The sequence below is a fragment of the Carcharodon carcharias genome, chromosome 21, assembly GCF_017639515.1.
Source record: "Carcharodon carcharias isolate sCarCar2 chromosome 21, sCarCar2.pri, whole genome shotgun sequence".
Classification (NCBI taxonomy): Eukaryota; Metazoa; Chordata; class Chondrichthyes; order Lamniformes; family Lamnidae; genus Carcharodon; species Carcharodon carcharias.
In genome coordinates this window covers 45,086,263-45,113,463 of record NC_054487.1, presented here as the reverse complement: position 1 = coordinate 45,113,463, position 27,201 = coordinate 45,086,263, and the positions used below count along the sequence as shown (strand labels likewise).

The 27,201-nt window shown below is 46.7% G+C and overlaps 1 protein-coding gene across 5 annotated transcripts in view; it reads right to left on the bottom strand.

Moving 5' to 3' along the window:
* LOC121293358 overlaps positions 1–25,358 on the bottom strand; it is a 60,366-nt gene extending 35,008 nt beyond the window's left edge. Inside the window, exons 1-3 of one of the 5 annotated variants that reach the window (XM_041216347.1) lie at positions 24,938–25,358; positions 10,752–10,848; positions 9,350–9,502 (exon numbers count right to left, since the gene is read on the bottom strand). In XM_041216347.1, coding sequence (XP_041072281.1) covers positions 9,350–9,453 — 104 coding nt within the window. In that variant the 5' untranslated portion in view covers positions 9,454–9,502; positions 10,752–10,848; positions 24,938–25,358. Of the gene's footprint in view, positions 1–9,349; positions 9,503–10,751; positions 10,849–11,147; positions 11,227–24,937 lie in introns of those variants that run through there. The other 4 variants (XM_041216343.1, XM_041216345.1, XM_041216344.1 and 1 more) reach the window with 4 other exon arrangements.
* Between the last annotated feature and the right edge of the window lie 1,843 nt (positions 25,359–27,201).

The following is a 27,201-nucleotide window of genomic DNA, read 5'->3' as shown; positions in this document are numbered from 1 at the left end:
CTGGGGATGGTGGGGAGGTGTTTGTGTAAGGGCAGAGGGAGGGGATGGAAAGAGAGCAGAGGAGTTAACTAAGTGCTTTTTAGATCTGCTCCACTTCTTTCATAACTTATCATGTGATTCAAAAGGGTTGCCACTTACCATTTCGGTGCTAGTATATAAATACCACATTGGAGGCAAAGTCCTGATGGCAGGCAGCAATCTGGAAACAGAGATAGTTGTGCAGCTACAAATGCCCCTAAATTCCTTCCTGAAAATTGACCTGCTTGCAAATTGCCTTTGTGCTCAATTCTTCAAGATCATCTGTGACTGTGCACTCAATCCTTCAGTATCATCAGTGGAGCATTCCTAAATAACACTCTATGGCCATAAGCATTATTTTTTATACCTGGGTTTCTCTTGTAGGTGCCTCTAATTTTTCCATGTTCCGCAGTAATAGAGAAGATAAGTTTTTTGTGTCAATGCCCAAGTGGATGGGATGTTTGTAAAATCTAACACCAGTTTGCATCACTTTATGTGATGACAAAAATGATTCTGCAGTTTGTGCTCATGAACTACTCCCAATTACGTGAGGCTGAAATCACGAAGTAATTCATGTGGAGCACTGTTCACCAGTAACTATCTGCTTTCCTTATCCTAAATGATCGGCCCCTTATCCCTAGACCCTGGCCTCGTGTTTTAGATTCATAAGTCAGTGGGAACACCCTGTCAAGCACATACAGAATCTTGAATGTTTAAATGAGATCACCTCATCCTTCTAAACTCCATAGAGTAAGACCCAATTTGCTCAGCCTCTCATCATAGGACAATCTTCTCATTCCAGGGACCAGTCCAGTGAACTTTTGTTGTACAGCCACCAATGCAAGGAAATCCTTCCTTAAATTCTCCCCCCACTGGGGGGGCTGCGCAGGGGCGGGCGTGGACCCAATCAGCACCCCTGATCGGCTGCGTGCCGCATTTTACGTGGGCGGGTCAATTAAGGCTGACCCAGTGTGATGCCCGCCCGGAAGCGCTGGGCGCTCCCTGTGCGGGTGAGGTGGGGGGGTGGGGGGTGGTTCCCTGAGTTGGGAGTGCGAAAGAGCGCAGAAATCAACCTGAGGCACAGAAGGAGATTAGTTTTAAGTTTTAACAGTTCAATAAAGTGTTAAAAAAATTTTTTATGACATGTCCCCTCATGTGAAACTGTCACATAAGCTGGGATATGTCCATTAATTTCAATAAAAATTTTTGAGAAAATTTAAAATCATTCATGAAACCTCATCCCGCCCGTGGATGAGGTTCCATGAAAAATGCGAAGGCCGCCTGGGCTGCTCGCCATCCTGCCAACCTTAAGGTTAGACGGGCAGCTCCGTTAATTATTTTAATTGTTGGTTAAATGGCCTTAATGGGCCTTTGACAGCTGACTTGGCGCCGCTGAACTGAAAATTTAAGTGAAGTGCGGTGATGTCGGGACACAAGCCCGACATTGCCCTGCGTCATTTGATGCTTCAGCGATCGGTGTCGGGGCCCGCTTGCCGAGCCGAAGATTCAGCCCATAGAGACCAACATTGCAGATAGTACTCGAGGGGCAGAATTTTCTGGATGGGGGGGGGGATGGAGTGGGGGAGGGGGAGGGGGAGGGGTGGTGTGGGCGGAGCAAGAGCAGACACAGGTGGGCATGGACCTGATGGCCGCTCGTGATTGGGTCCGTGCTACCATTTAAAGTGGGTGGGCCAATTAAGGCCCGCCCAGTGTGCTTCACGACTCCTGTGCATAGCGAGAGTGGGCACGCTCAGCCCGCCAGATCCAATGATGACCCAGTGGCCTGTATAAAGGAATGTCTGGCAGCGTTGGAAAGGCTGCTTGCAATGGCTGGGTGAAGGGCTCTGCAGAAGGGCAATGGAGGTGACGCGTCTGGAGGGTAGGCCATCGGGGCAGGCCAGGCCGGAGGGTAGGCCATCGGGGCAGGCCAGGGCGGAGGGTAGGCCATCGGGACAGGCCTAGCTGGAGGGTAGGCTATCAGGACAGGCCTGACTGGAGGGTAGGCCATTGGGGCAGGCCAGGGCGGAGGGTAGGCCATCGGGGCAGGCCAGGGCGGAGGGTAGGCCATTGGGGCAGGCCAGGACGGAGGGCAGGCCATCGGTGCAGGCCTGCCTGGAGGGTAGGCCATCAGGGCAGGCCAGGGTGGAGTGCAGGCCATCGGGGCAGGCCTGGCTGGAGGGCAGGCCATTGGGGCAGGCCAGGCCGGAGGGTGGGCCATCGGGGCAGGCCAGGGCGGAAGGCAGGTCATCGGGACAGGCCTGACTGGAGGGTAGGCCATTGGGGCAGGCCAGGGTGGAGGATAGAGCGGGGGGCCAGTGTGCCCCTCATTTTTCCAATGACTGACTTGCTGCCCTCCTTGAGGAGGTGGTATCATGGCGGGAGGTGCTGGTTCCCCAGGACAGGAGGAGGAGGCCCCCCCCCCCCTCCCCCACATGACGAAACGTGCCCGGGAGGAGGTGGCGGAGGTGGTGAGCTCCCACAATGTGGTGTGATGCACCTGGATCCAGTGTTGCAAGCGCTTCAACGACTTGTTGCGCTCTGGAAGGGTGAGGACGATGTTGGCATCAGTCACTTAACCCAACAGGTCAGCTTACCCCTCAAAGTCTGAGTTTAGTGACTGCATTGAATCATTGACAGCATATGTCCTTTGCTGGGTGGGCCAGCAGATATTGCCCATGCTGAGGTTAGCCCAAGAGAGTGGTGAAGAAATGGGTTCTGCGCCCGCAGCATGTGGTACACTGAGACCCACATGACTGTTTTGGGGGCAACCTGGAAGAGCTGCACCAAGGCGCTGGGTTTGAATTCCAGGAAATGTCCAAGTGAGGTTGATGTCATGCTGAGAGGGGAGCTTCAAGGAGGCGTGGCAACGAACCATCTGCTGCCCTCTGCGCTCCACGTGCTTGCGTCTCCTTGCTATGGAAGGTTATAGCATTTGGTGCCTAATGTGATGTAGGCAGCATTTGGCCAAGGGTTCGGGGGGAGGGGAACAGGACTAACATCTTTGTGTGAGTGTTCAGCAGCAGCAGGATGAGGAGACACTAAAGCCCTGCAATGTCCCACTCTGGTTGGGGTGTGCTGGCCGTGAAGAGAGTCCAGGTACAAGTTGCACTAATCAATACTCTTCCCTCCTTTTCAGGAGAAGAACGCACATAATGCTGCCGAGCGGGTGAGGACTGGCGGCGGGCCAGCACAGTTAGCGATTCTCAGCCGCTTCGAGCAGGAGACCCTGGATTTGGAGAGGCGCCATGTGCCCAGGTCCACTGGTGTTGGTGAGGCTGTGGTGCCACAGGCAGGTATGTGTGCCCAGCAGTGAGGTCAGCATTGTTCTCCCAACAGCCATAGCAGTGCTGAATTTTCAGTGATTGAAGTTTGCAACATGGCTTGACCATTGCTTATGGAAGGATGAGCACATAATGATCCAGGGGATGGGGATGCACTTTGTCACTGTCTCCACGTTAATTGATCCAGTTCTTCCTTTCAGCATCATTGAAGCGGGGCCGGGATGAGGAGCAGCAGAGGCCCCCTCTCACACCTGAGGGCCCTGAAGTCTCACCAGCATCACACCATTTCTGCCAGGCAGGTACCAGCGCAAATGGTGGGAGTTAGAACATTGGCTAGTGTCCCGGGGCACAGTGGTGAGGGCACTTCACAGTCACTGGAATAGCTGGCAGAGACAGAGAGTGCCCATGGCGCCAACAGTTGGAGGACTGCAGGGGACCAGGCACATGCTCAGTCGGTGCCTGATGATGTGCCTCGGGAGCTGTCCGCTACTCAGCAGGGGCATGAAATGTGGCCGGGCATGTGGGAGCATCTGGGGGAGATACATGAGGCTATGCTTGGCTTGGTGTCCATGGTGAAGGTGTCTACGTAGACAATCGCTGAAGCAATGAGCCTCATGTCTGAGCACCATGAGTCCTCCATGGAGAGGGTGGCGACTCTCATGGAGAAACTCCTCCAGGAGACCAATCAGGGCTTCCTGGGGAAGCACTCTGAGCAGCAAGACCTCAAGTTGGCATTGACCTCAGCTGGTCAGTGCCAGTGTGGGAGATGGTGTGGGCACCAAGTTTCCCAGCTCGGTGCCCATCCATCCACAGTGAGCAGGAAGGTCCTTAGCAACCTCAGGTCAGCACAGCAGCTGCCTGTCGTCTCTGCGGGCACCTCTCATGGTGCTCCGGATGAGGGCGGCAGCTCCTCTGCCCCTCTCCCAGTGACCATAGCATCCGATGAGGTTGCGATGACTGGGGAGTTGCCAGCTGTGGAACTGGCAGCTCTCTTCCAGGCGGGGCCAGCACAGGCTCCACAGGCCAGAGGACAACCACCAAGGTTATTTAGGCCAACAGGACAGCAGAATGAGCAGGCTGTCTCAGATGCCACTCCCATTACCAAGACATTGCACCTGGAAACGTAAACACAAGGCACTTTAGGCACAGCACTGGTTTATCACTGGTGCTTTTGTGTTGGCCCATAATAAGGTCTTTATGATTTGTTTTGAATTGGAACACCTTTGTCATTTTGTTTCATTAAGTTTCTTTGCTTGTGAGATTAAATTCAGATATGTGATCATGGCTGAGGGTGCCTCTTTTCTTCTGCAGGTGGATGGTTTCCAAAAACGCTTTCCATAAACTTTGTGGGACATTCAGCTTTATTAACAAGGCCCTTAGTTACTGTTCCTAACCTGGAAGATTTGGAACATAGGTATCGAGTATGGAGCCTACAGACCAGGCTTGTCCTGGAGGTCCATCTGTGTTGTGCCAGCTGAAGGTTCATTGGAATAAAGCCTCCAGGGTCCCTCATTGGAGTATGCCCGGGTCAGCTTCTACCCCCTCAGCATTTCCTTCTGCATGCTCATTCTCGGACTCACTGCTGGATTCATTGTGTGTAGCCGCAGCCACTGTGTCCATGTCTTCATTGTCCACAGCGTCCCCCCTTTCCAGTGCAAGATTGTGGAGAGCGCAGCCTGCAACCATGATCACCAAGACACGATCTGGGGGGTATTGGAGGGCGCCCCCTGAGTGGCCCAGGCATCAGAAGTGCTTGAGAAGACCAATGGTTCTCTCCAGCACAGCTCTTGTGGAGGCTCCTTTGGAACCACTGCTCAGCTTTTGTTCTTGGATGGTGGAGAGTATCATGAGCCACCTTCTGAGGGGATAGCCCTTGTCACCCAGCAGCCATCCATCGAGCCGGGCTGGAGCACTGAAGAGCCCCGGCACCTGGGAGTGTCTGAGGATGTAGGCGTCATGGGAGCTGCCTGGGTACCTTGCACAGACTTGTAGAATCAACATCCTGTGATCACACACTATCTGCACGTTCATGGAGTGGAAGCCCTTCCTGTTGATGGCCATATGTGTGAAGTCTATTGCACCCTGGAAGTGGGGGAAACCAGCAATTGCTGTGAAGCCTCTGGCTCGCTGTGCCTGGCTTGCCTGGTCCCAATGGATGTGGATGAAGGTCAAAGCACACCTAAACAGAGCGCCTGTAACCTGCTTAACACAAGTGTGGACAGCTGATTCGAAGACTCAGCAAAGATCGCCCACTGAGCCCTGGAAAGAGCCAGAGGCATAGAAGTTGAGGGCAGCTGTGACCTTCAGCGCCGCTGGCATGGGGTGTCCACCCACACAATTAGCAGAGGTCTCAGGCCCAATCATCTGACAGGTATAGTTGACTGTCTCCCTTGAGAGTCGGCGCCTCCTTTGGCACTGCACCTCAGACGTGTTGAGGTAGCTGCTTCGCCACCTGTGTACGCTGGCAGCAGAATAGTGGCATCTTCTGCAGTCCCTTCTGCCTTGGACTACCTCTTGGCCCTGTGCCCCTTGTGCCTGCACCTGACCTCCCAAGGTGGCTCCTCTGGAGGCTGAATGTGCACTCCGGGCCTCCTCCCCCTTGTGTCCCTCCCTTCCTCCTCAGAGGAGGTGCCTCTATTCGAGAGTTCAGCTCCCATCCCCAGGCTATGGAAAGGCTTCCAGAAACCTGCAGGCCCAAAACGTTTCCTCACTGCAGAGTGCTGACCTGAAGGTTAAGGGTCCAGACAAGCAGCTGGTATGCGTTTTGAAGTATTGCAGATCAAACAGGCAAGTTTCAAAAAATTTGAAAAATCAATACCTGAGAGAGCACACCCGCAAAACCAGTGAGCCCTCTTATCCCGCCCATGGATGAGATTTATACAAATGTGTCCTACTTGCCTGCCCGTTGTGCTCGTGCGCTGACCCGAAGATTGCACGGGCGCCGAGAAATCAGCATTGATCGGTGAGTCAAGGACCTTAAGTGGCCCATTAATTAATGGTGGGTGCACAGCGGGTATCATTGCGCGCGCGCCCAACCAAGTATTGCGATGGTGTGCGATGACATCAGGACGCTCGCCCAACGTCACTGCGCATCTTGCTACATGCAGACATGCGGGGCCCGCCCCCAAACGCCAATGAGAAAATTCTACCCCTGATGTGGTCTCACCAATTCTCTGTACAATTGTAGCAAGAATTCTTTATTGTTGTACTTCAATGCCCTTGCAATAAAACCCAACATGTCATTTGCCTTCCTATTTGCTTGCCAAACCTGCATGCTAAATTCTTGTGTTCCATGTATGCTCAAGTCTCTGTGAACATCAACATTTACAAGTTTCATGCCTTTTTAAAAATGTTCTGCTTTCCTATTCTTATGATCAAAGTGAATAAGCTCACATAAAATGTCTTGGGTAAATGAGTTTGTTACCAACCAAACTCTTACTGCAAACCTTGCAATGTTCTCATCAATTGCTGCTTGCATTCAGTGACAGGGAGAGACTGATGTAAGAATAAACAGTGATGGTTTATTGGGACACAGGGCAAGCACCAGATCATACGTGCTCACTCAGAGAAATCCAGAACTAAACTTACAGTTCCCAGCCGCCTGCACTGTACAGTGATTCAATAGTGCTGTCACATGATCAGTACACTTGCATTCTCTCAAAGGGACACGGTACCTCACTTTATCACACTCACTCTTCTCCACATCATACTAACATCTTGTTGCCCACTCACTTAACCTGTCTATGGGCAGGATTGTCCCCCCATCGGGGAGGATGTTGAATGGTGGGCGCGCACAGGTGCACTTCCAACCGGGGCCCCCAATCGGGGGCGCAGCACCATTTTACGTGGGTGCGCCAATTAAGGCCCGCCCAGCATGACGTCCGCATGGAAGCGCTGGATGTTCCCTGTGCGGGCGGGGGGGGAAATCCCAAAATCGAGAGTGCGCTCTTTCACACATGCGCACAAAAGAGTGCACTCATCTCCATGAGGCTAAGTGCTGCTCAGGGAGATTGGCTGTTCTGTGACAGAAATTAAAAATAGAAAAAAAAATTCCTGACATGTCCTCTCATGTGACACTGTCACATGAGTTGGGTCATGTCCATAATTTTAACAAAAACTGTTAAAATTTTTAAAAACCTACATGAAACATCACCTCGCCCGTGGATGAGGTTTCATGTTTTTTCTAATTCCTGCCGGAGCTCCTGGCCTGCCCGCCAACCTTAATGTTGGACGGGCTGGTCCTTTAATGAGCTAATTGACTCTGACAATAGCCTCAATTGGCCATTGACAGGTCGGTGGGCAAACAGCTGATTTTGCTGTGCCCCTGCCTACTGGAAATTTTAAATGGGGCGCAGTGACGTGGGAGTTCCCCCCGACATCACCGCGCGTCATTTTACACGTCAGCAAGCGGGGCGCCCCCCCCTCACCAATGGGAAATTCCTGCCCTATATCTTTTTGCAGCCTATCCATGTCCTCTTCACAGCTTACATTCCACGTAGCTTTGTATCATCAGCAAATTAGATATGTTACACTCTGTCTCTTCATCCAAGTCATTAATGTAGATGGTAAATAGCTTGAGGCCCCAGAACTGATCTTTACGGCACTTCACTAGTCTGGTTCTGACATTGTTGATCTCTCTGCTGCACCATCTTTCATCTTATACCACTTTAATCATTTAAATAGATGGGTGTTTCAGGTTTCTCAAAATAGACCCCTGTCACCAATTTTCACTTGACTTGATCAATATAAGACTCTTTTTCTTGGATGTCTTATTACCCTTTGATGTTTGGTGATAATTTATATAAGTAAAGCTCTATCTACATACAGCTGCTTCATCAATGAACTTCCCTCTATCATAAGGTCAGAAGTGGGGATACTTGCTGATGATTGCACAATATTCAGCACCATTCGTGACTCCTCAGATACTGAAGTAAACTGTGTCCATATGTAGCAAGACCTGGAAAATATCCAGGCTTGGGTCAACAAGTGGCAAGTAACATTCATGCCACATAAGTGCCAGGCAATGACCATCTACAACAAGAGAGAATCTAAGCATCTTCCATGACATTCAATGGCATTACCATCACTGAATCCTCCACTATCAATATCCAGGGAGTTACCATTGACCAGAAAGTGAACAGGACCAGCCATATAAATATTGTGGCTACAAGAGCAGGTCAGGAGTTAGAAATTCTGCAGTGAGTACTCACCTCCCCACTCCCCAAAACCTGTCCACAAGGTATAAGTCAGGAGCGTGATGTCTGGATAAGTGCAGATTCAACAACACTCAAGAAGTTTGGCACCATCCAGGACAAAGCAGCTTGCATGATTGGCACCCCATCTACCACCTTCAACGTTCACTCCCTCCATCACCAAAGCATAGTGGCAGCAGCGTGTACCATCTACAAGATACACTGTAACAACTTATCAAGGCTCATTCAACAGCGCCTTCCAAACCCGTAACCTATACCACCTAAAAGGACCAGGGCAGCAGATGTGTGGGAACACTACAACCTGTTAAGTTCCCCACCAAGTCACATTTACTAACTTGGAAATATATCGTCGTTCCTTCACTGTCGCTGTGGCAAATTCCTGGAACTCCCCCCACTAACAGCACTCTGGGTGTGCCTACACCACATGGACTTCAGCGATTCAAATAGGTAACTCGCCACCACCTTCTCAAGGGTGTAATTAGGGATGGATAATAAATGCTGGCCAGCAATGCCCACACCCTGTGAAAGAGTTAATTTTAAAAGTCTCCTCTTTTTTCAGCTATCACAGCTCTGCTGAAGTCTTATAAATATTTAATTTTCAGTTAATTCTGGTGAATTCATTTTCAGTTCCACATAATCTACTGTTAGGAACAGGGAAATCTTCAAAAATACATCTAACAATTGAAAACATCCTTTACATTGGCATCATTTTTTAAAAAGAAGCTACTACTAAAATCATTTTGTGAAACTGAGAAATGTAAAAGGAATATAAAGCTATATCCCAGCATTCATGGAGTTTTCATTGGGCCCATTCCAGGCAAAGGGAATGTGTGCGACCTTTTTCTCACCATCTTGCTCCTCATCGTTATCCACGTCATCATTGTCATCTTAGTTAACACAGTAGTAGTTTTGGTCCTCCTCCTCCTCCTGATCATCATCATCTTTCTCCTCTCCAGCAGACTCTTTCTCCTCCCAGTGGCTGCGATGGATCTGCAGGAAAGGTGAGCATATGCCATTGATGGGCGACTATACCAACAATGGGATCAAAGGGACAGTCAGTTTCAGTTTCCATAAATATTCTCCTTATGGCCCACTAACTTTATATTGTTTCTTTTGGAATTTCTCTGGGTCTCTCACCCCAGGTGGATTGGAGATGCCCAACAGAAATTCAGCTCAAGGGAAGTGTGTGACACCTCCTGCCATAGTGACTAGTAATGTACTTACTAACCTACAATATTTACTGCCCTGCCGATATTGTTATGTCTACATGCTGGAGCTGAATGCCTCGCCAGAAACCTCTCCTCCCTGTAGTGGTCAGTTCTCTAAAGTGCAGAATTCACTGACTTTCATGAGTGGTGTGTACAATTTTCTACTCTAATAAAGTAAAGTTAGTCCAGTAAAGAGGAGCATTTGAATGATGTCGCTCAGGTGGAATCAGACTATTAATATAACATGTTGGTATTACCTGGTTAAAGTGAAGGAACAGATTTTAAGATATTGCAAGCAGGAGTTATGGGAGATGGAATGAAGCAGTAGTACATTGTAACAGGGTGACTTTTACAGGGAGAGCCATGTGTTGGTGACCATGGATGAAAAGATGAAGTGGGCAGTATAATACCTTCCCTGCATTCATCAGGTCACTGAGTCTTTTCTGGTACGAATTTGGGGATCTGCAGTTCTCTATGCCCTCCCTCCCTGCAGCATGCTAGACACTTTTATGTGATTTCCTCTAATGGGAATCTAACATTTTCCCTTTCCTCATCTCACTTAGCAGTGTCTCTTTGTCATCCTCATTAAAAACATGCATTGTTCTACCTCCTACAATACCCTGCTCATTGCTTTGGGTGCCTCTGGTAGTTATGTCATTTGGTGACATGGTTTAAAAGTGTCACAAAAACTAGCATAAGCAGCACAAGAACATGACAGTAACTTCAATCTGGCAAAATATCCAATGTTTACCCATTGCTATCTTCATTTGTTGCTCTGTAAAGTTCTACACCTGCAATATCTATTCACCTCACCACAGGACTTCCATGTTGCATGTTTGCACTCGGTCAATGCCAGTGCATATTAAAATAAACTGACCATGAGATTAGTAGCAAGTTCAGAGAGTTTGGGAGAACTAGAAGGTTGAAGTGCTGCCTCAGGGATGAATGCCATAGTAAATGACCCAATAGTGCATTAATAAATCTTAAAAAGTATGGTCATTAAGCCATTATCAGATGAGAAATCTACGTACCTTGTTCAGTTGTGATTCCCTTCTTCGAACTGATCATCATTCTGTGCTTACCTCACTTGTAATCACATTTCTCTTTCTCTCTTGACTAACTTTCTTCCTGTGTACAATGGGAAACCACACACTACTGATTTTGTATGTATTTCTAGAGTTAATTGTTTTCTAGCAAAATAGTAATTTTGGCTGTAAATTGCTCTTACATGAAGTAGTTGAAATACAACAATAGTCAATTAAACAGTGAAGAAGAGCAGTGACAAAAGTTACAGGTTAATATTTCACTCAGTTTGGACTTACCAAAAAAGGCCACAATGTACAATAAGACAAAACAAACTTTGTTAACATTTAATGCAATATTCTAGAAAATAGGACTTAGAATTAACTTTCAGAATTAACACTTACAGCTCTAGATGTAATCAACAACAGCATAGCTATGTACTATTCCTCATATAGCTGAGCATCTCAGAATCCTTTACAAAACAAAAGGGAGACGCATTTGGCTGGGGCAGACATTAACATAATTAACCAGAGCATAATAGGATGGAATTCTTTCCCCCCACAGTTTCAGCGGCTAAGAGATTGGATTTTTTTCTGTTGAATAGCCAGCGGCTAGTGAAAAGATGCTTCATGTTTTATTGGAACAACCCAATGTCGAATGTCTGGTGCTTACAGAAATATAGTCTATTCTGTTTACATTATTAATTATCCATACTCTAGTTCAGGGTCTATCTTCTAAAAGCCAGTAATCTTTCCTTTCCTTTAAATAGAAATCTTTTGTATCCACCTGAGGAGATGGATGTGACCTGCAGTTTAACATTTTGTGAGATGGCACTTCTGACAAAGCAGCGCTAGATTAGGTGTTCAAGTCCTATAGTAAGCTTGAGCTTCAACCTATCACCTTCTAACTCAAAGGTACAAGTGATACCATTTAGTCAAGCTGATAATTCAGTGGGAAGAATGTTCCTGAACTTGGAGAGGAGTATTTAAGGCGAATTTATTATATCAGGATAAAGCTTTCATGAAAAGCTATTTTTTGAAACTTTTAGTTTCTAGAGGGTGAAAAAGGAGATGAATTATTTGGCATTCTCTTTACAAAATACAAATAATGCAATGACACATTTCAGTGTGCTTTGCATTACTGTATCATGTGGTGGATCGACTTCCTGACGTTGAGGCTAAGGTATAGTGTTAGGATACCATAAATGAAATTTATCTGCTCCCTATTGTACTGATCTAAAAGTGCATTAACTTGAACACTGGATGGATGTACATCCACTGCAAGAATGAGTGTTCCCAAGCAACCTGCAAGTTGCTGATCTTTTAGAGTGGGCACATTTAAGATCAATATGTAGACACATCCGGGCTCAAACCTTGCATCCACCCCGTTAGCAAAAACCATTCCTTCCACTCTAACTCTCCTAAGTCTCTAACGCTTAAGTCCATGTCTTTATGATCTCAGGGGTTACATTCTCTAAACCAACCTAGTTTGCCCTTACTGCCTCAACCTTCTACAAGCTTCAACTCATCCAAAATGCTGCAACCTACATTTTCATTGTCCTACATACTTACCCTGATCTCTCGAAGCTCCACTGGCTTCCTGTGCTCAAGTTCATCAATTTAAAAGCTCCCCACATTCTCAGCTGCCCTGCTTATTGATTTCTCGCATGTAATCTCCCTTTGCTGATTTCTCCTCCCTCTCTCTCGTCATCCTCATTCAGCCACTATGCTTCTGTCCTCTGGAATTCCTTAACCAGTCATCACTACCTCCCTCTCTTCTTTCAGAAATCTTTTTACAATCATCCTCTTCGACCATGCAATTAGTCATCAATCAACATTTCCTCCTCCCTCCTTTTGGCACCTCATGCTTGGTGTCCATAGTATCCCTTTATTTCTTATTATAAAGATATCTTCCTACAAGGTGACTGAGAATGTGGGGAGCTTTTAAATTGATAAACCTGAGCACAGGAGCCAGTGGAGCTTCGAGAGATCAGGACAAGTGAGCACGGTGATGAATGTGCAGGTTGCAGCATTTTGGAGAAAGTGCTATGTAAATGTAAGCTGTTGTTGTACCTGTCTGAAAACTCCCCAGTGTCATATACCCCTTTAGCTTTATATACACCATTGCGGATACTGGTGTGACAAAGATTATATATTTTTGGCTCATTTTAATTAGTGGTTGCCTTAAATCCAATCATTGAATACCAGTAATTTACAAAATACCTCAGTTCAGACCCTTGTACCAAGCTTATTCTGATATTTTTTTTACAATGGTGATTCAAACTGTAGGGTTTGGTGGAAATAGCTGCACTAACTTTGAATAAACACATATTGTGCATGATTTGAATACTTAAATATGGCAGACAATCATTTTGAATCCGATCTCAGTTACAGAGAATTCAAACAAGCCACAGCAGCAAATGGAAGGATATTTATGTGGCTGAATTTGTTCGTTGAGTTATCAGAAGAAGCTGACCAATTGTAAACTTCACAGGAGAAGATAAGGTAGTCAGAAAATATTTTTGATGAAAAGATACCTCACAAATAGCAATTATATCACAGAAATGCTGGAACTGCTCAGTCAGTTTGGCAGCATTTGTGGAGAAAGAAACAGAGATAAAATCTTACGCTGATGACCTTCTATTCTAATGGAAGGAAATTGACCTGCAATGTTATCTCTGCTTCTTTCTCCACAGATGCTGCCAAACTGGCTGAGTGTTTCTAGCATTCTCTGCTTTTACTTCAGATTTCTAATATCCACAATATTTTGCTTTTGTATTATTTATCAGATTACAACTGACATAGGCTTGAATTTGCTGGACCAGAGCATTTGGAGGTGCTGACTTGTTATTTGGACTTTTCAGTGATGAAGTGATGTCAGTGATGAATCAGTGACCTTGTGGATGGCCCAGCCAATGAGTGACCCTGCAGACCATGGCTGGGAACAAATACCATCAGTTTGGTTGAGGTGTGGTGCTGGGAAGTGGATGAGCTGGAACTTTTAAAATCAACCTAAATCAACTTGTAAATGTTAATTACAGTTTAAAATGTTTTTGAAAAGAATAGAAAATGTAATTTCTACAATCCCTTCGCCATGCAAATGTCAGTGGAAGATTAAAAGAAACACTCATCCAGTTGTGGAGATGAGGGCAAGGCTAAGGCTGAGGGTTCTCTGAAAGATCAGCCAGGTGATATAGAGGGAGGCGACTAAAGCTCTCAGAACCATATGAGTCATGCCACTGTCAAGTGAGCAGCACAGAAAGAAGGGCAATGACCTGATTAAATATTGAGCGATTAAATTTAAAAGTCATGGTTCCATCAGAAGTACTAATGACCAAACTGTATAAATCAACTTGTGATTGCTTTTGAAAGAATGCCTTTAAATGCAAAGTAGTTACCTTTTTAATCTGCTTCTGGAATAGTGGGTATAGTCTTTTCAAAATGTAACCTGGCTCTAATTATAACACCACTCCCTCTTACTCAGGGCTTTACCATCAGCCACAATATACAATATGTGTTAATTCATTTTTCTGTACCTCCTCTATTGTATCACTTTATAACTTAGCACCTCAATTAGTTCAACCCCTTCTCCATTTAAACAGAAGGGAACACAAACCAAGTTTATACATCCTGTCCTTTAATTTAACCTTTTAAACCCCTGAATCATTGTGGTGGATTTGCACTGTACCCTTCCAAGGTACTGTAACACCCACAGGCAGTATAAGGCAGTAGTCATGTTACAGAACTAGTAATTATGAGGCGTGTGTTAATAATCAATGAATATGATTTCAAATCCCACCATGGCATATTGAGAATTTGAATTCAGTTTAAAAAAAATGTGGAAATACAAAGCTGATGAGTAAAAATTATGGATCTGTTGGATGTTGTAAATATCCAATTAGTTCACTAATGTCCTTAAGGGAAGGAGACCTTCCATCATTACCTGGTCTGGACTATATATGAGTCCAGCCACACACCTACATGGTTGAGTATTTGAAGTGAACAAGCAAGCCTCTAGAGAAAAGCAAAACACTGCGACTGCTGGAAATCTGAAACAAAAACAGAAAATGCTGGAAAAACTCAGCAGGTCTGACAGTATCTGCTGAGAGAGAAGAAAAACAAAGTTAACATTTCAAGTCCATATGACTCTCCTTCATACGGACTTGAAACGTTAACTTTGTTTTTTTCCCTCTCCACAGATGCTGTCAGACCAGCTGAGTTTTTCCAGCATTTTCTGTTTTTGTTTAAGCAGGCCCCTTTGCATTAATCTGGTACCTCTTACTACCTTCTTTGCATCCCTTTTTGGCTTTTTACACCTCTACTGCTCTGTTAGATTTCCACTTTTTCCTGCATTTGTGTAAGCCTTTCCTTTTAACTTGATCCTGTGTCTTACTTTATTTGTTGTTAATAGTTATTTCAATGTTTAAGTGAAGCCTTTGATTTTTAGGGGTATGTCCTGGTTTTGTATTATATTCTTGAATGTGTTCCACTTTTTGTATGTTTACCCATTAATAGTTCAACCCAGTTTGCTGCAGTAAATTTATTTCTTATCCCTTCTACATTTGCCTTCCTTAAATATAAAGCCTTGGTTGTGGCTCTCCCTTCTCCCTCTTAAACCTAATATCAAATTCAAGGGAATAGCTAGTCTTCATTCCTGAAGTCAAACAGGAGGTGCATAGTCCTAGTCCATACCACCAGAAGAGTTCAATTGATAATATCAACGTAAGTCACCCCAGTCCTCAATTTCTATGTTTACAACACCTCTATGCCAATGGCAGGTGACTTAACAGCATGAGCTAATTGGTAGTCCACTGATAAATCCAGCAGGTGAGAGACATATTATTCACACAAACTGCACAGTTCACAACCTTCCCAATGTACTTGGTACATTAACACAAGATAGCAATAAATCTTTACCAGGATTTCACAGGTGCAAGAAGCAGTCAACTGCACCCATCCATGCCCCAGTTCAGCACATAATCAACTTTCTGAACGGGGAAGTCTTTCATTCAATGATCCCAACCACTTATACAAGCTCCCAATGCATGCTATCCAGCTAGCTGCAGTAAAATGGGTGCTGTGCAGCTCATTGTCCAGGCAGAATGAATCTACCAGTTCATTCTGCTTCAATCTTTCTCCCTCTTGTGTTCTGCTAAAAAACCATCGAGCTGAAGTGTAATGTTGTTTCTCTTTCCACAGAGGCTGCCTGATGTGATAAGTATTGCCAGCATTTTCTGTTTTTATTTATCTTTTTGTGTTCTTCCCCAGGTAGAAGGTTGGGCTTCGGGAAGCCAGTGTTGAACTCCACTCCTTATCTGCCATTTTTTAATTATGATGAAGGCAGTAACCATGAATCCAGCAAGAGTGATATGTTACAGGCAGATTTTGTGTGTTTAATTTTTTTGCCCATGATCAGAACATTTGTATGTAAAGAGTGAATGTTTTCTTATGCTCAGATTGAATGTCCCAATTAAATACTTTCAGCAGCAAGTTCTCTATGAGTTTAAAATTTTAAAAACTTCATTCACTATCACAGTTACCTTGAATTTAGCACATTTCACTCACTCATCTTGCACACACACACACACACACACACACACACAAAGAATAGTACAGATGAAGGTACAGATGAAGCTGTGACAGCTTATTATCTTAGCTTCTTTCATGGCAGGATCATAGTTTCTTAGATGCAGCTGATGCTTTAAAGTTTAAGTGAAGATCTTGTAAAGTGAGGGATTTGCAGCAGGCTGTGAGGTTTCTTCTAGTCCAATTTCTAGGAGGTTGGTTCACAGGTGAACTTTAACCGGAACAGGGGACTCCATCTCTCTGAAAGGATCTTCCACTTTCAAGGTATTGCTGTTTATTACTTTGGCTGCTTGGTATCTTGCTGCTAGTTCAATGGAATTCTATCTGCATACTGCTTTTATATCAGCAAGAAGCTGACTAAAAAAATGTCCCCTCATCATGTGACTTCCACAAGTTCAAAGTTTTTCAGAATTCATTCACGGGATGTGGGTGTCATTGGCTGGGCCAGCATTTATTGTCCATCCCTAATTGCCCTTGAGCATGTGGTGGTGAGCTGCCTTTTTGAACCACTACAGTCCACAGGGTGTAGATACACCCATAGTGCTGTTAGGGAGGGGGTTTCAGGATTTTGATCCAGCGGCAGTAAAGGAACGGTGACATATTTCCAAGCCAGGACGTCGAGTGGCTTGGTGGGGAACTTCGAGGTGATGGTGTTCCCATGTATCTGCTGCCCTTGTCCTTCTAGATGGTAGCAGTCATGGGTTAGGAAGGTGCTGCCAAAGGAACCTTGGTGAGTTTCTGCATTGCATCTTGTAGATGGTCCACACTGCAGCTGCTGTTCATCAATGGTGGAGTGAGTGACAGCTTGTGGAAGTGGTGCCAATCAAGCTGTGGGAGTCAGTAGGCTTGGGATGAATATTGGTCAAGGAAGGGAAGGTAAATGTTGGAGATGCACCATGTGAAGCTGAGAGATGGGTGAAAATTGGAAGCAAAATCAATAAACTTTTCCAGGTCCAGATGAATGCATGAAGCGGCCCCGCTACAGTCATTGATTTATTGAAAAAGAGAGTTGTGGGAGGGGGCCTGATTAGGAATGGAATAAGGAATGCTCCACATACCCCACAAAAAGACAAGCATAACTGTGGCCCATGCGAGTACCCATAGCCACACGTTTTATTTGGAAGAAGCAAGACAACTCAAAGGAGAAATTGTTCAGTGAGAGAACAAGTTCAGCCAGAGGAGAGTGGCGGTGGATGGGGATTGTTTGAGCCTCTTTTCAAGGAAGAAGCAGAGAGCCCTCAGACCATCGCGGTGGGGGATGGAGGTGTAGAGGGACTGGATGTCCATCGTGAAGAGGAGACAGTTAGGACCAGGGAACTGGGAATTGTTGATATGACATAGGGCATCAGATGAATCCCAAATGTAGATGAGAAGAGGCTGGATTAGGGGAAAGAGAATGGAGTCAAGATAGGAAGAAATTAGTTCCGTGGGGCAAGAAGAGACTGACATGATGGGTCTACCAGGACAGACCTGTTTGTGGATTTTGGGGAGGAGGTAGAAGCGGGCTGTCCAGGGTTGGGAGACTATGAGGTAGGGAGCTGTGGAAGGAAGATTTCCAGAGGAGGTGAGGTCAGTGACAGTCCTGGAAACAATGGTTTGACGTTTGGTGGTGGGACCATGGTCCGGAGGAGGTAGGAAGAAGTGCCTGAGAGTTGGCGCTCAGCCATTGCAAGATAGAGATCAGAATGCCAGACAACAACATCACCATCCTTGTCAGCAGGTTTGATAACAAAGTCAGAATTCGACCTGAGAGAACAGGAGTGCAGTAAGTTCAGAAGCTGTGGAACACCTTCGCTCAGTCTGCAAACATGACCCAGACCTTCCTGTCGTTTGCCATTTCAATTCATCATCTTGTTCTCATGCCCAATGTCCATCCTTGGCCTGTTACAATGTTCCAATGAAGCCCAATGCAAACTGGAGGAACAGCACCTTATCTTCCAATGAGGCATTTTACAGCCTTCCAGACTTAGCACTGAGTTCAACGACTTCAGACCATGAACTTTGTCTTCTGTCTTTACCCGCTTTTTAATCCAATTTATATTATTTTTATTTATTTGTTAAGTTTTAATTTTGTTATTATTATTACTCTTCTTTTAAAATCCTTTCTCCCCTCCAGCACCACCACCATTCATCACCCCCACAAACAGTGCCAGCTTTCACTTGTTTTTATGTTCTGCTTTCACAGAATGCCCTTCTTTTGTGCTTTTAACACATTCTGCAATCTTACCTTTATGCCACTATTAGCACCTTCTTTAGCCTTTAACCCTACCATTAACACTCCTTTGTTTTGTCAATCTCTCCTGAATTCCCATCTATCCCTGACCTTCTATTTTGCTCCACCTGCTCCAACCCCTCTTAAACAGTATAATATCCATCACATTTCTACTTCACTTTAGCTCCAAAGAAGAGTCATGCCAAAAGTCACATGATTTGCAGTGGCTATTTGTCCAGTTTTTAAAAGTATTGACTGGAAGTTTATAATTCAAAACAGATCTCCTTAAACAGAGTTAAAGTAGGGTCCAATGCTGCTGGAGAATGCACAGTTCTTCGTGCCTTCAGTGTATAATGGAATTTTCACTGTTACTATCTGAACCCGTTTCCAATGCTGTTATGACTAAAATGATAAGAAAAATGACAGGTTTAACTGTAGAACTGTCAAGAGAAATAGATACAGTAAAGAAATTTGGACCTGTTAGATAATTCGAGGCAGATTGAAAGAGGCACAGGTATCTATTGGTATATTGTACCTGTTGAGGATGGATGCCTGACCTTCATCCTGCCTTTCAAATAGTCTTGAGAATGGGGAGTAGAGAATATGCCACAGGTTTGTAAAGTGTCAGCAGTAACAGCACGATAAGAGTTCCTTGCTGGCAGTGAGATGATTTTCCATATAAATTTATGATCATCCATCTTTCTTGTGCTGAATCCTTGCTCAGTGCCTTTTGACATTTCACATAGTTACGTCAATGAGGCTGAATTTGGGCAAACTCAGGCAGTAATAATGATGTATTAATGGCAAACACCATTGTTAATGCATAAAGGTTTCAGGAAATCATGGAGTGAGTCAAAGCTAATGAGTAGGTTAGCCTCATCAAAAGCCTAGTCTTGCTGCTCATCATCCCATTGTAGTCAATGTCAGTTGCCAATTTACATCAACATTCATACTACAACCAGTTAGCCTGAAAAATAGGTGGCCTGGTTATTAGGTGATTTATGACTAACAAATGACCATTAGACTGAAAGGCCCACAAAGAAACCCTTAAAGCTGTGAGACCTCACCTCCCCAGCAGTCTGGAAATTGTTCTGACATTTTGGAAGGCTTCTGAAGGCAATTTCCTTCAGGGTTTCCCACCTATTTATATGTGCAAGGAAGATGAAAGTACAGTAAGTCCTCACTTAAAGTCGTAGTCACATTCCTGAAAATTGCAACTTTAAAAGAATTACATTTTCCCATTAAAAACCAAGGAAAAAAGTAGTTAGATTCTGTAGGACCTGCCTCATCAGAAAAAAAAACATTGAAACATACCAAATACATTGAAATGCTTTACATTACTAAATTCCTATGTTGGTAAATGAAGTGAAATAATTTTTAAAATAAAATAAATGAAAAATATCATAGAAACATAGTTAACTTTCTACTTAGCTGCTGCTCGCCAATCCTGCTTTCTGGACCACCCGCTCACCATACATCCCACTCCCTGACTCTCCTGGTCGGTGTGGACCCTTCCTCTCACTGGCCATCTGTTTTGCACCCTTTCCCTCTCCCTGATTTGCTGCTTCCCTCTCCTGACTGCTCATTGTGGCGGGTCCTTGGGAGCTGAGCGGTGAAAGGCAGGAGGAGCTTTGGCAGTCATTTAAAAAAAAACATGGATTATTACACCCAACTCGGCACTTCTGCACTATCGGAACGCGGAGCCCAGGCTTCAGATTGGATTTTGAGTAGGCATGCAGGTTCAGGAGAGGGAAACGGTCAGGGAGCCAGGGGAGGCCTCTCTAAAATGGTGCTGATCAGATCACATGGCCCTACGTCGGACCAGCGGGAAACAACGTTAAAATGAATCTCGCAACACTAAGTGAGAATACAGGCTCCATTAACTGACTGACACTAAAATGAAATAATGTAAAACAGGGCAACATTAAATGGCGAATTATTGGCTTGCACAGTCTTTCAGTGGCAATGGCTCGATTTCTACAACACCGGTTTCTTCCAGTCAGGCACTGGAGATCTCTAACATTGGTCATGAAGCTGTAAGGATCTGCATTCAACAGACGGATGCTATTTTCCACAGGGCATCTTCATTAAACATGACATGTCCATTGCACAGCAGAGAGGGGATCATCAATTTTAGGAACACCTCCTGGGAGCTGTCAATCAGACCCATGTGCTGTTGAAGACTCCACTTGCGGAACCTGTCACTTATCAACACAATCAGTACTTACTAAGTGTGATAGTTGTCTACAATGCCCAATTGGATTCTGCATGTAAACATATTGGGGAAACCCTTATAACACGGATGCGTAGGGACTAGAGATTACTTTTCACACCTGTATAAAAAATACATCTTAACTGAGGTTAACTTTTTAAGTTGATTTCAAAGTTGCAGATTACCTCCCCATCCCACACCTCAACCTAACTTACAGTGACTGTTTCCAGCTTTTAGAACTGTGTGGTGGTCTGTGGAATGAGCAATTGATTGCACCATACATGAGGTCTCTGGTTTGTCTCTGGCCTTGCCACATCATATGAACTGGTATTCCAGAAAATTATGATATACGTATAGATCTATACAAAACACGAAGCTGAGAAGACCAAATAAGTGAGTCACAAACACACTAGTCCGGCAAATTCAGCTCATTTTGCTGACACAGTAACTCTTTGCTGTAGTTCAGCGCTATTTGGTATAGGTAAGTTTGGACATTTTCCCTCCCTCTACCAGAATGCTTCCTGCACCTGCCCATTCTGCACCTGGATGTGTGAACAATTATAAAAATTGATGATCCATATAACTTAAGTGTTATCGAGATTGGCACCAGTTCTTAACCATTTGCAGCTGACATAGACCAGCAAAAGAAAATCAGCATCGTCATGTCAAATGCCATATGCCACCACAACCCCTACCCCCACCTCCTCAAAAAAGTCTTTCTGAAATCATACTGGCTGTCATTTTTAGCTCTAGATGTTCCTCTGAATGCTTTTCAGTGTTGATTCCATTATAAATTACTAAGACTGGGATTTTCCGTTCTGGGCTTAAGTCTGGTAGCGGGAACGGGAAGTTAGACGGACTCCCGTTGGAGAGCGGGGCAGGTGAGCACGTTGAATTGTGTGCTGTTCACCTATTATTTATGCAGCCATAAGGATTTCATTGCATCATGTGGTGGCATAGGCAGGACGTCATGCGCCCTGCTATCATGCCCAGGCGCCTTTTTAAAAGGCACCCGGACAGCAAGTAATTCATTGTGCCAGGAGGCTAGGACATGGCTTCTAGAAAGTAGCAAGCACCGGCCCCATAGTTCAGTCCTGTGGAGGACAGGAGGTATGTCCTCTTTCCCAGAAATGGGAGCAGGAGGACCATCTGACTCACCATAGCAGCCTGGAAGGAGGTCACCAGGGTGGTCAGTGCCACAGGGGTGCAAAGGAGGACTGCCCTGCAGGAAAACACATTAATGATTTAATCCATGCCACCAGGGTAAGTCAACCCTGTACTTTCTATGCACACCTCACTATTTTCTGAATCTGTCACAGGCGTGGGTGTCAATGGCAAAGCCAGCATCTGTGTTGCCCTGGGGTGCTGCCTCATTGTCCCACTGCAGCCCATGTGGTCTGCTAATAAGGATGCAACTGTATGTTGCTGACCCAGTCACACTGAAAGCACAGCCATTTGGGGATGGGGAGGTTGGAGTAGAGAGCAACTTGCACATGCTGCTGTTACTATGCCTCTGCTTCCCTTATTCTCCTAGCTGCTAGAGCTCATGGGTCTGGAGGGGGCTGCCGGAGCAGCCTTGGGGACTAGCAGCAGTGCATCATTCACATAGCATACACAGATGCCAATGGGTGGGTAGTGGAGGGACTGAATGTTGAGGGTGCTGGATGGGGTGTCAACGTAGTCCTGCATGGTGTCTAACTTCCTGAGTGCTGTTGGAGCTACACTTATACAGACAATTAAGCAGTATTCCCTCAAACCCCTCACTTGTTCCCTGCAGATGATGGACAGGCTTTGGTGAATCACAAGGGTCATTTCTCAGCCACAGAATTAGCAGCATGTGACCTGTTCCTGCACCAGAAGCGCTCACAAGCCATCCTCTATCTTTAGCAGGGGAAGATAGCACACAACAGGCTTGAGAGGGAGAAGATGGCAGGAGTATGCCCGACATTCAGCCCTTCACACAATATAAGCAGAGGGCTGCCAAGTTGGCATGGGAGGACTGTGATCGTACATGTGCCATTGGTGAGGTCGGCCTCCAACAAGCATCCAGTGAGAAAGCATGCTTCATCTCTGCAAATTGGAACCTGAGGGCAAGGCTCTCTGCTATGTAGGGGGCAGCCAAGGCAGTCATTCATTCTCTATTCTCTCCATTCCAGCTGCCAATAGGAAGGGTGGGGAGGCTAGCCCCCCTCCCCCCACCACCCCCGCTCCTTCCCTACCTGGACTCAGCCCCAGCCTCCAGGAGACCTTAGAAAAAGACAAGGATGACTTTTCACCTATAGAGCCATCACTGCACCCTCCAGAGGCTCAGAGGCACAATCCTCGGTGGCTCATAGATCTAGTTTAGGCTTAGGCTCACACTCTGGTGGTCACTTCATGGGCATGCATCCACAGGAGGAGGAGGCAGTGACAGCTAAGGTATCTGGACTCAGAAGACTGCTGGAGAAGAAGCTCCTGCTAAGTCTGTCAGATGATGAGCCTTGGGAGTGGTCATGGGGAAGATGCTGGAGTATCAGTTTGACACAGGAGAGCATCAGGCAAAGATGTCAACGGCCCTCAACAGAGTCGCACGTGACGCAGACGAGTGCGTCCATGTGCACTCTGATCGAGTGGCTCCAACATGTGAGCACATTGAAGTCTCTAAGGGGAGGATGGCAGATGCTATGGAGACACTGGTCCAGCAGAAAGCCCAGTTTCTGCTACAGATGTGCTCTGGCCTGCATTCCAACACCCGGTGAGTTTTTGCAGTGGCTATGCAATAGGGAGACAGGATACCTAGACCTTCCTCCAGGTGCCCCTTCTTCTCAAGGAGTGAGGGAGGGGCCCCCAGGCACCCAAAGGGGGGAGGAGCATCAGGCAGACACCCCTGGGTCTTCCACCCAGGAATCTCCAAGGATGTCCATGCATTCAGAGCCCCGTCTGCCTGTGACCCCATCAGCCCCAGCCTCTCAGACAGCTGAGGGTGCACCTGCCCAAGCAGGAGGCCCAAATCAGGCTGGACCCTTCAGTCCACAACCCTCCAGAGAAGCCTGCCAAAGTCACCAACAAGAGAGCCTAATAGTCAGCATGCAGCCCTCACTTCTGCTGTAGATGTCAGGGAAGCACCTAGATATAGTGGTAGGGTAAGGAAAATTAAGAAGTATTAAGTTCACACTGGTGGCACAGGTGGTATCATTGTAAATAGTTACTGTACCTTTGTGAATATATTAATTATTGTACTCTACAGAGGTCTCCTGGCTTTTTCTTGCTGTTGCTGTGTTATTGCCTGGGTGCATTATCCCTCCCACCCTCCCTTTCAAGGGGGTGACCAAGGCTGGGTCTATGCCCCCTGAATCGTGACTGCGCATAGAGGCATCGCTCTTTGCCAAGTCTCATGCGAGCCATTTGCGAGAAGCCTCCCAGTCACACTCTCCCCTTTCCTTCCACTGCCCTTTGCAGTCTATGGGGAGAACTTTGCCTTGTCAGAATAGATTATCAGGATTCTTAAGTTGTCCAGTTGAGCAGTTCAGTTCCACCCACCCGATGACCTTCTTCCCATCTCGTACTTTTTCTGTTGGACATCGAGGGTAGCGACACCTTGTTTTGCCTTCGCATGAGGATGGGCATCACATTCCAAACTGTCTCCAACCTTCTACCCTCTTGGAACCACCCTCTCCCCCATCACCATTGACTCCATCACCCTCTCCCATGTTACCTTCATCCTCCCGTCTGTCACCATTGAACCTCCCATTACCCTAGAGCTCACCACCATCCCCTTCAAAGGCCTTTCCTCCTTAATGAGCCTTTTCTTGTCACAGTCCCCATGCTACCTTGATCCTACCCACTCCCAAGATCCGCATTAAACTTCTTGTCCCCTCCAATGACCCAGACGAGACAAACACCTGCCACAGACGGATCCTCACCCTCCCGCCCTACTGCATCTCATAGCCCCCTCTCACAGTTACAGTGCCTTCCTGCCACCAGTACCCTTGGTTTGCCTCCACCTTCCAAGATTCAGCATCAACAGCACAGACCCCTCCCTCTGAATATTCTTCCCACCACCTTCATGACTCCCTGATTTCTTCCTCCTCTTCATGGCTCCCTAGTTTACCACCTCCCACTTTGTCTTCTGACCCCTCTTTATCCTCCAGCACTGCACCTCCCCCGCCCCCTCCCCCCACCCCCACCGGTTGTTGTGCACCTTACCTCCAAGTGTTCCTCTGGAGATTCAGGCCATGGCTTCTCAGGTCAGTGCTGCCTGGTCATGTGAAGTCCAGTCTGGTTGTAAATCGGATCGGCCTGAACTCCTGCTGGCAGGGTGGAGGATATGCAGGCAAGGGGGAACATTCCGGTCTGATGCTGATTTGAATACCGTTAATGATATGATAATTGCAGCCCACTATTATCTGCCGTGACAGTCGGGACAGTAAAAGTCGCTGTCATTTCTCCCTGTCGGGAAACTGATCGTTTTTCCCCCACTCATATTCTCCATCCCCTCCTTCCACCAACCCCTCTGCTGGTGGGAGAGGAAAATTCCAGTCTAAGGGTGTGCTAACACAAAGGGCAGGATCATCCCAGAATCGCACTGAGTGCGGTAGCGGGCAGGGGAATCAGCCCCGATCCTGCTGGCCGCAGTGACAGGTTTTCATGCTGTATCATCTCCTTTCCGCCTCATTAATAATACATTCCTGTGATGTACGGGAAATCACTGGCGGGCAGCTTCCGGCTCGCTGAACCCAACCTGACCTCCCAGCTTCCTCATAGTGGGGGCCGTACTTAAACGGGCACAGTGCACACAGTTCTCAACGCTTGCAGCATAGGAGTGCTCCACTGAAGAGATGGCCCCAGAGGCAAAGAAGAATGCTGCCCCCAGATTTAACGATGTCTCACTTGAGTGCCTGCTGGGCACTGCGGAGGCCCATCACGATGTCCTCTACCCCTGCTCTGGCCGCAGGAAGGGCAGCAACATCACTAATCTGGCTTGGGAGGTGGTGGCAGCACTGGTGAGTGCAAGAGGTCAGCCACCCAGTGCCAAAAGGGGATGAATGATCTTATCTGCTCCCCCCGGTAAGTCAACCATCTCATTACTCAACTCGCAAGCCCACCATTCATCCACAGGGATCTCACTCACTCCCAGCTCAATGGACATCATCACTCACACTCTCACACATGCCCTCACATCTCCAGCTGGCCCCATCCCCTCTCCTGATATTGTCCTCATTCTCTCCATGGCTCCACTAATTACCTACAAATGCCAGATACCCTTCTCGACTGCCCTGAGATACATCTTGCTTACGCCCTCTCCATTTGACTTTATGCAGGACAAGATCGTGCATAATAAAAGAGAGAGGTCCCAGACCAGGGGTGGTGTGGCGGATATCAATGGCCTGAGCAACTTTGAAAACAGAGCCTTCACGCTGGCTGGAGATGATGTTGACTGTCCCTGCAGCGATGGTGAATTCAGCGGAAAGCACCATGAGGATCCTGCACCAGATTAACCCTCTTTCAACGCTACTCTGAGCCTACTGATCTGTGTGTTACATAGCTGCCATGCACTAAGAATCTCCACTTTCTGTCCTAGGCACACCTACCACAAGCCCGATGCCCCCAAGCAACCTGGACCCCGGCTCCAGCCCCAAGAGCACCTTGGATGAGAACACTGAGAACAGTACAATAGAAGACCCATCACAGAGCTCTCCCAGACCCCCAGCAGCGGAGTGACACACATCTCGAAGGGGCACAGCACACAATCTGGTCCACATCAGGCAAAAGCAGGGGCATCCGACATCGCCAGCACTCGACGGACAGCTGGAGGCAAGGAATTTGCTGAGTCTGGTTCAGATGATGAGCCTCTGGACTCAGTCCTCAATCAGCTGTTGGAGCTGCAAAGACAATCACAGGAACATCAGGAAGGGATGCATTGCTGCATGGGCAGAGCTCCATTGCTGAAACTATAGCTGGCCTCCAGCGAAGTGAAGGGTGCCAGGCAGCTCAATCTCACTCCATCTTCTCCTTCTCCTCAGGGAGTCAGCCAGGGGTCCTCGGGCACCCAAAGGGAGGAGGTGCAGCAGCTGGAACCCCAGGGTCTTCCACCCAGTTGACTCCAGGAATGTCCGGTCAAATCCCGCCTTCCTGTGACCCATCAGCTCCAGCTTCGCAGGCCGAGCAGGGCACACCTGCCCCGCAGCAGGACACCTGAAGCAGGCTGGGGCCCTCCAGTCTAGGCCCTCCAGAGGATGACAGCCAAGGTCATCACAGACAGCAGTCTGTAGCAGTCAGCAGGCTGCCTCCACCCCCACTGTGGATGTCAGGGATGCACCAAGAACATGCATTAGAGTTAAGAAAACTAAAAAATATTAGGAGCACAAAGGTGGCACAGGTATTCACAACATGTATATTATGTGCACAACTGTAAATAGAATATGATTCATTCCACATCTCCTCTTGCGTTTGCCTCCTTTTTATTAAGA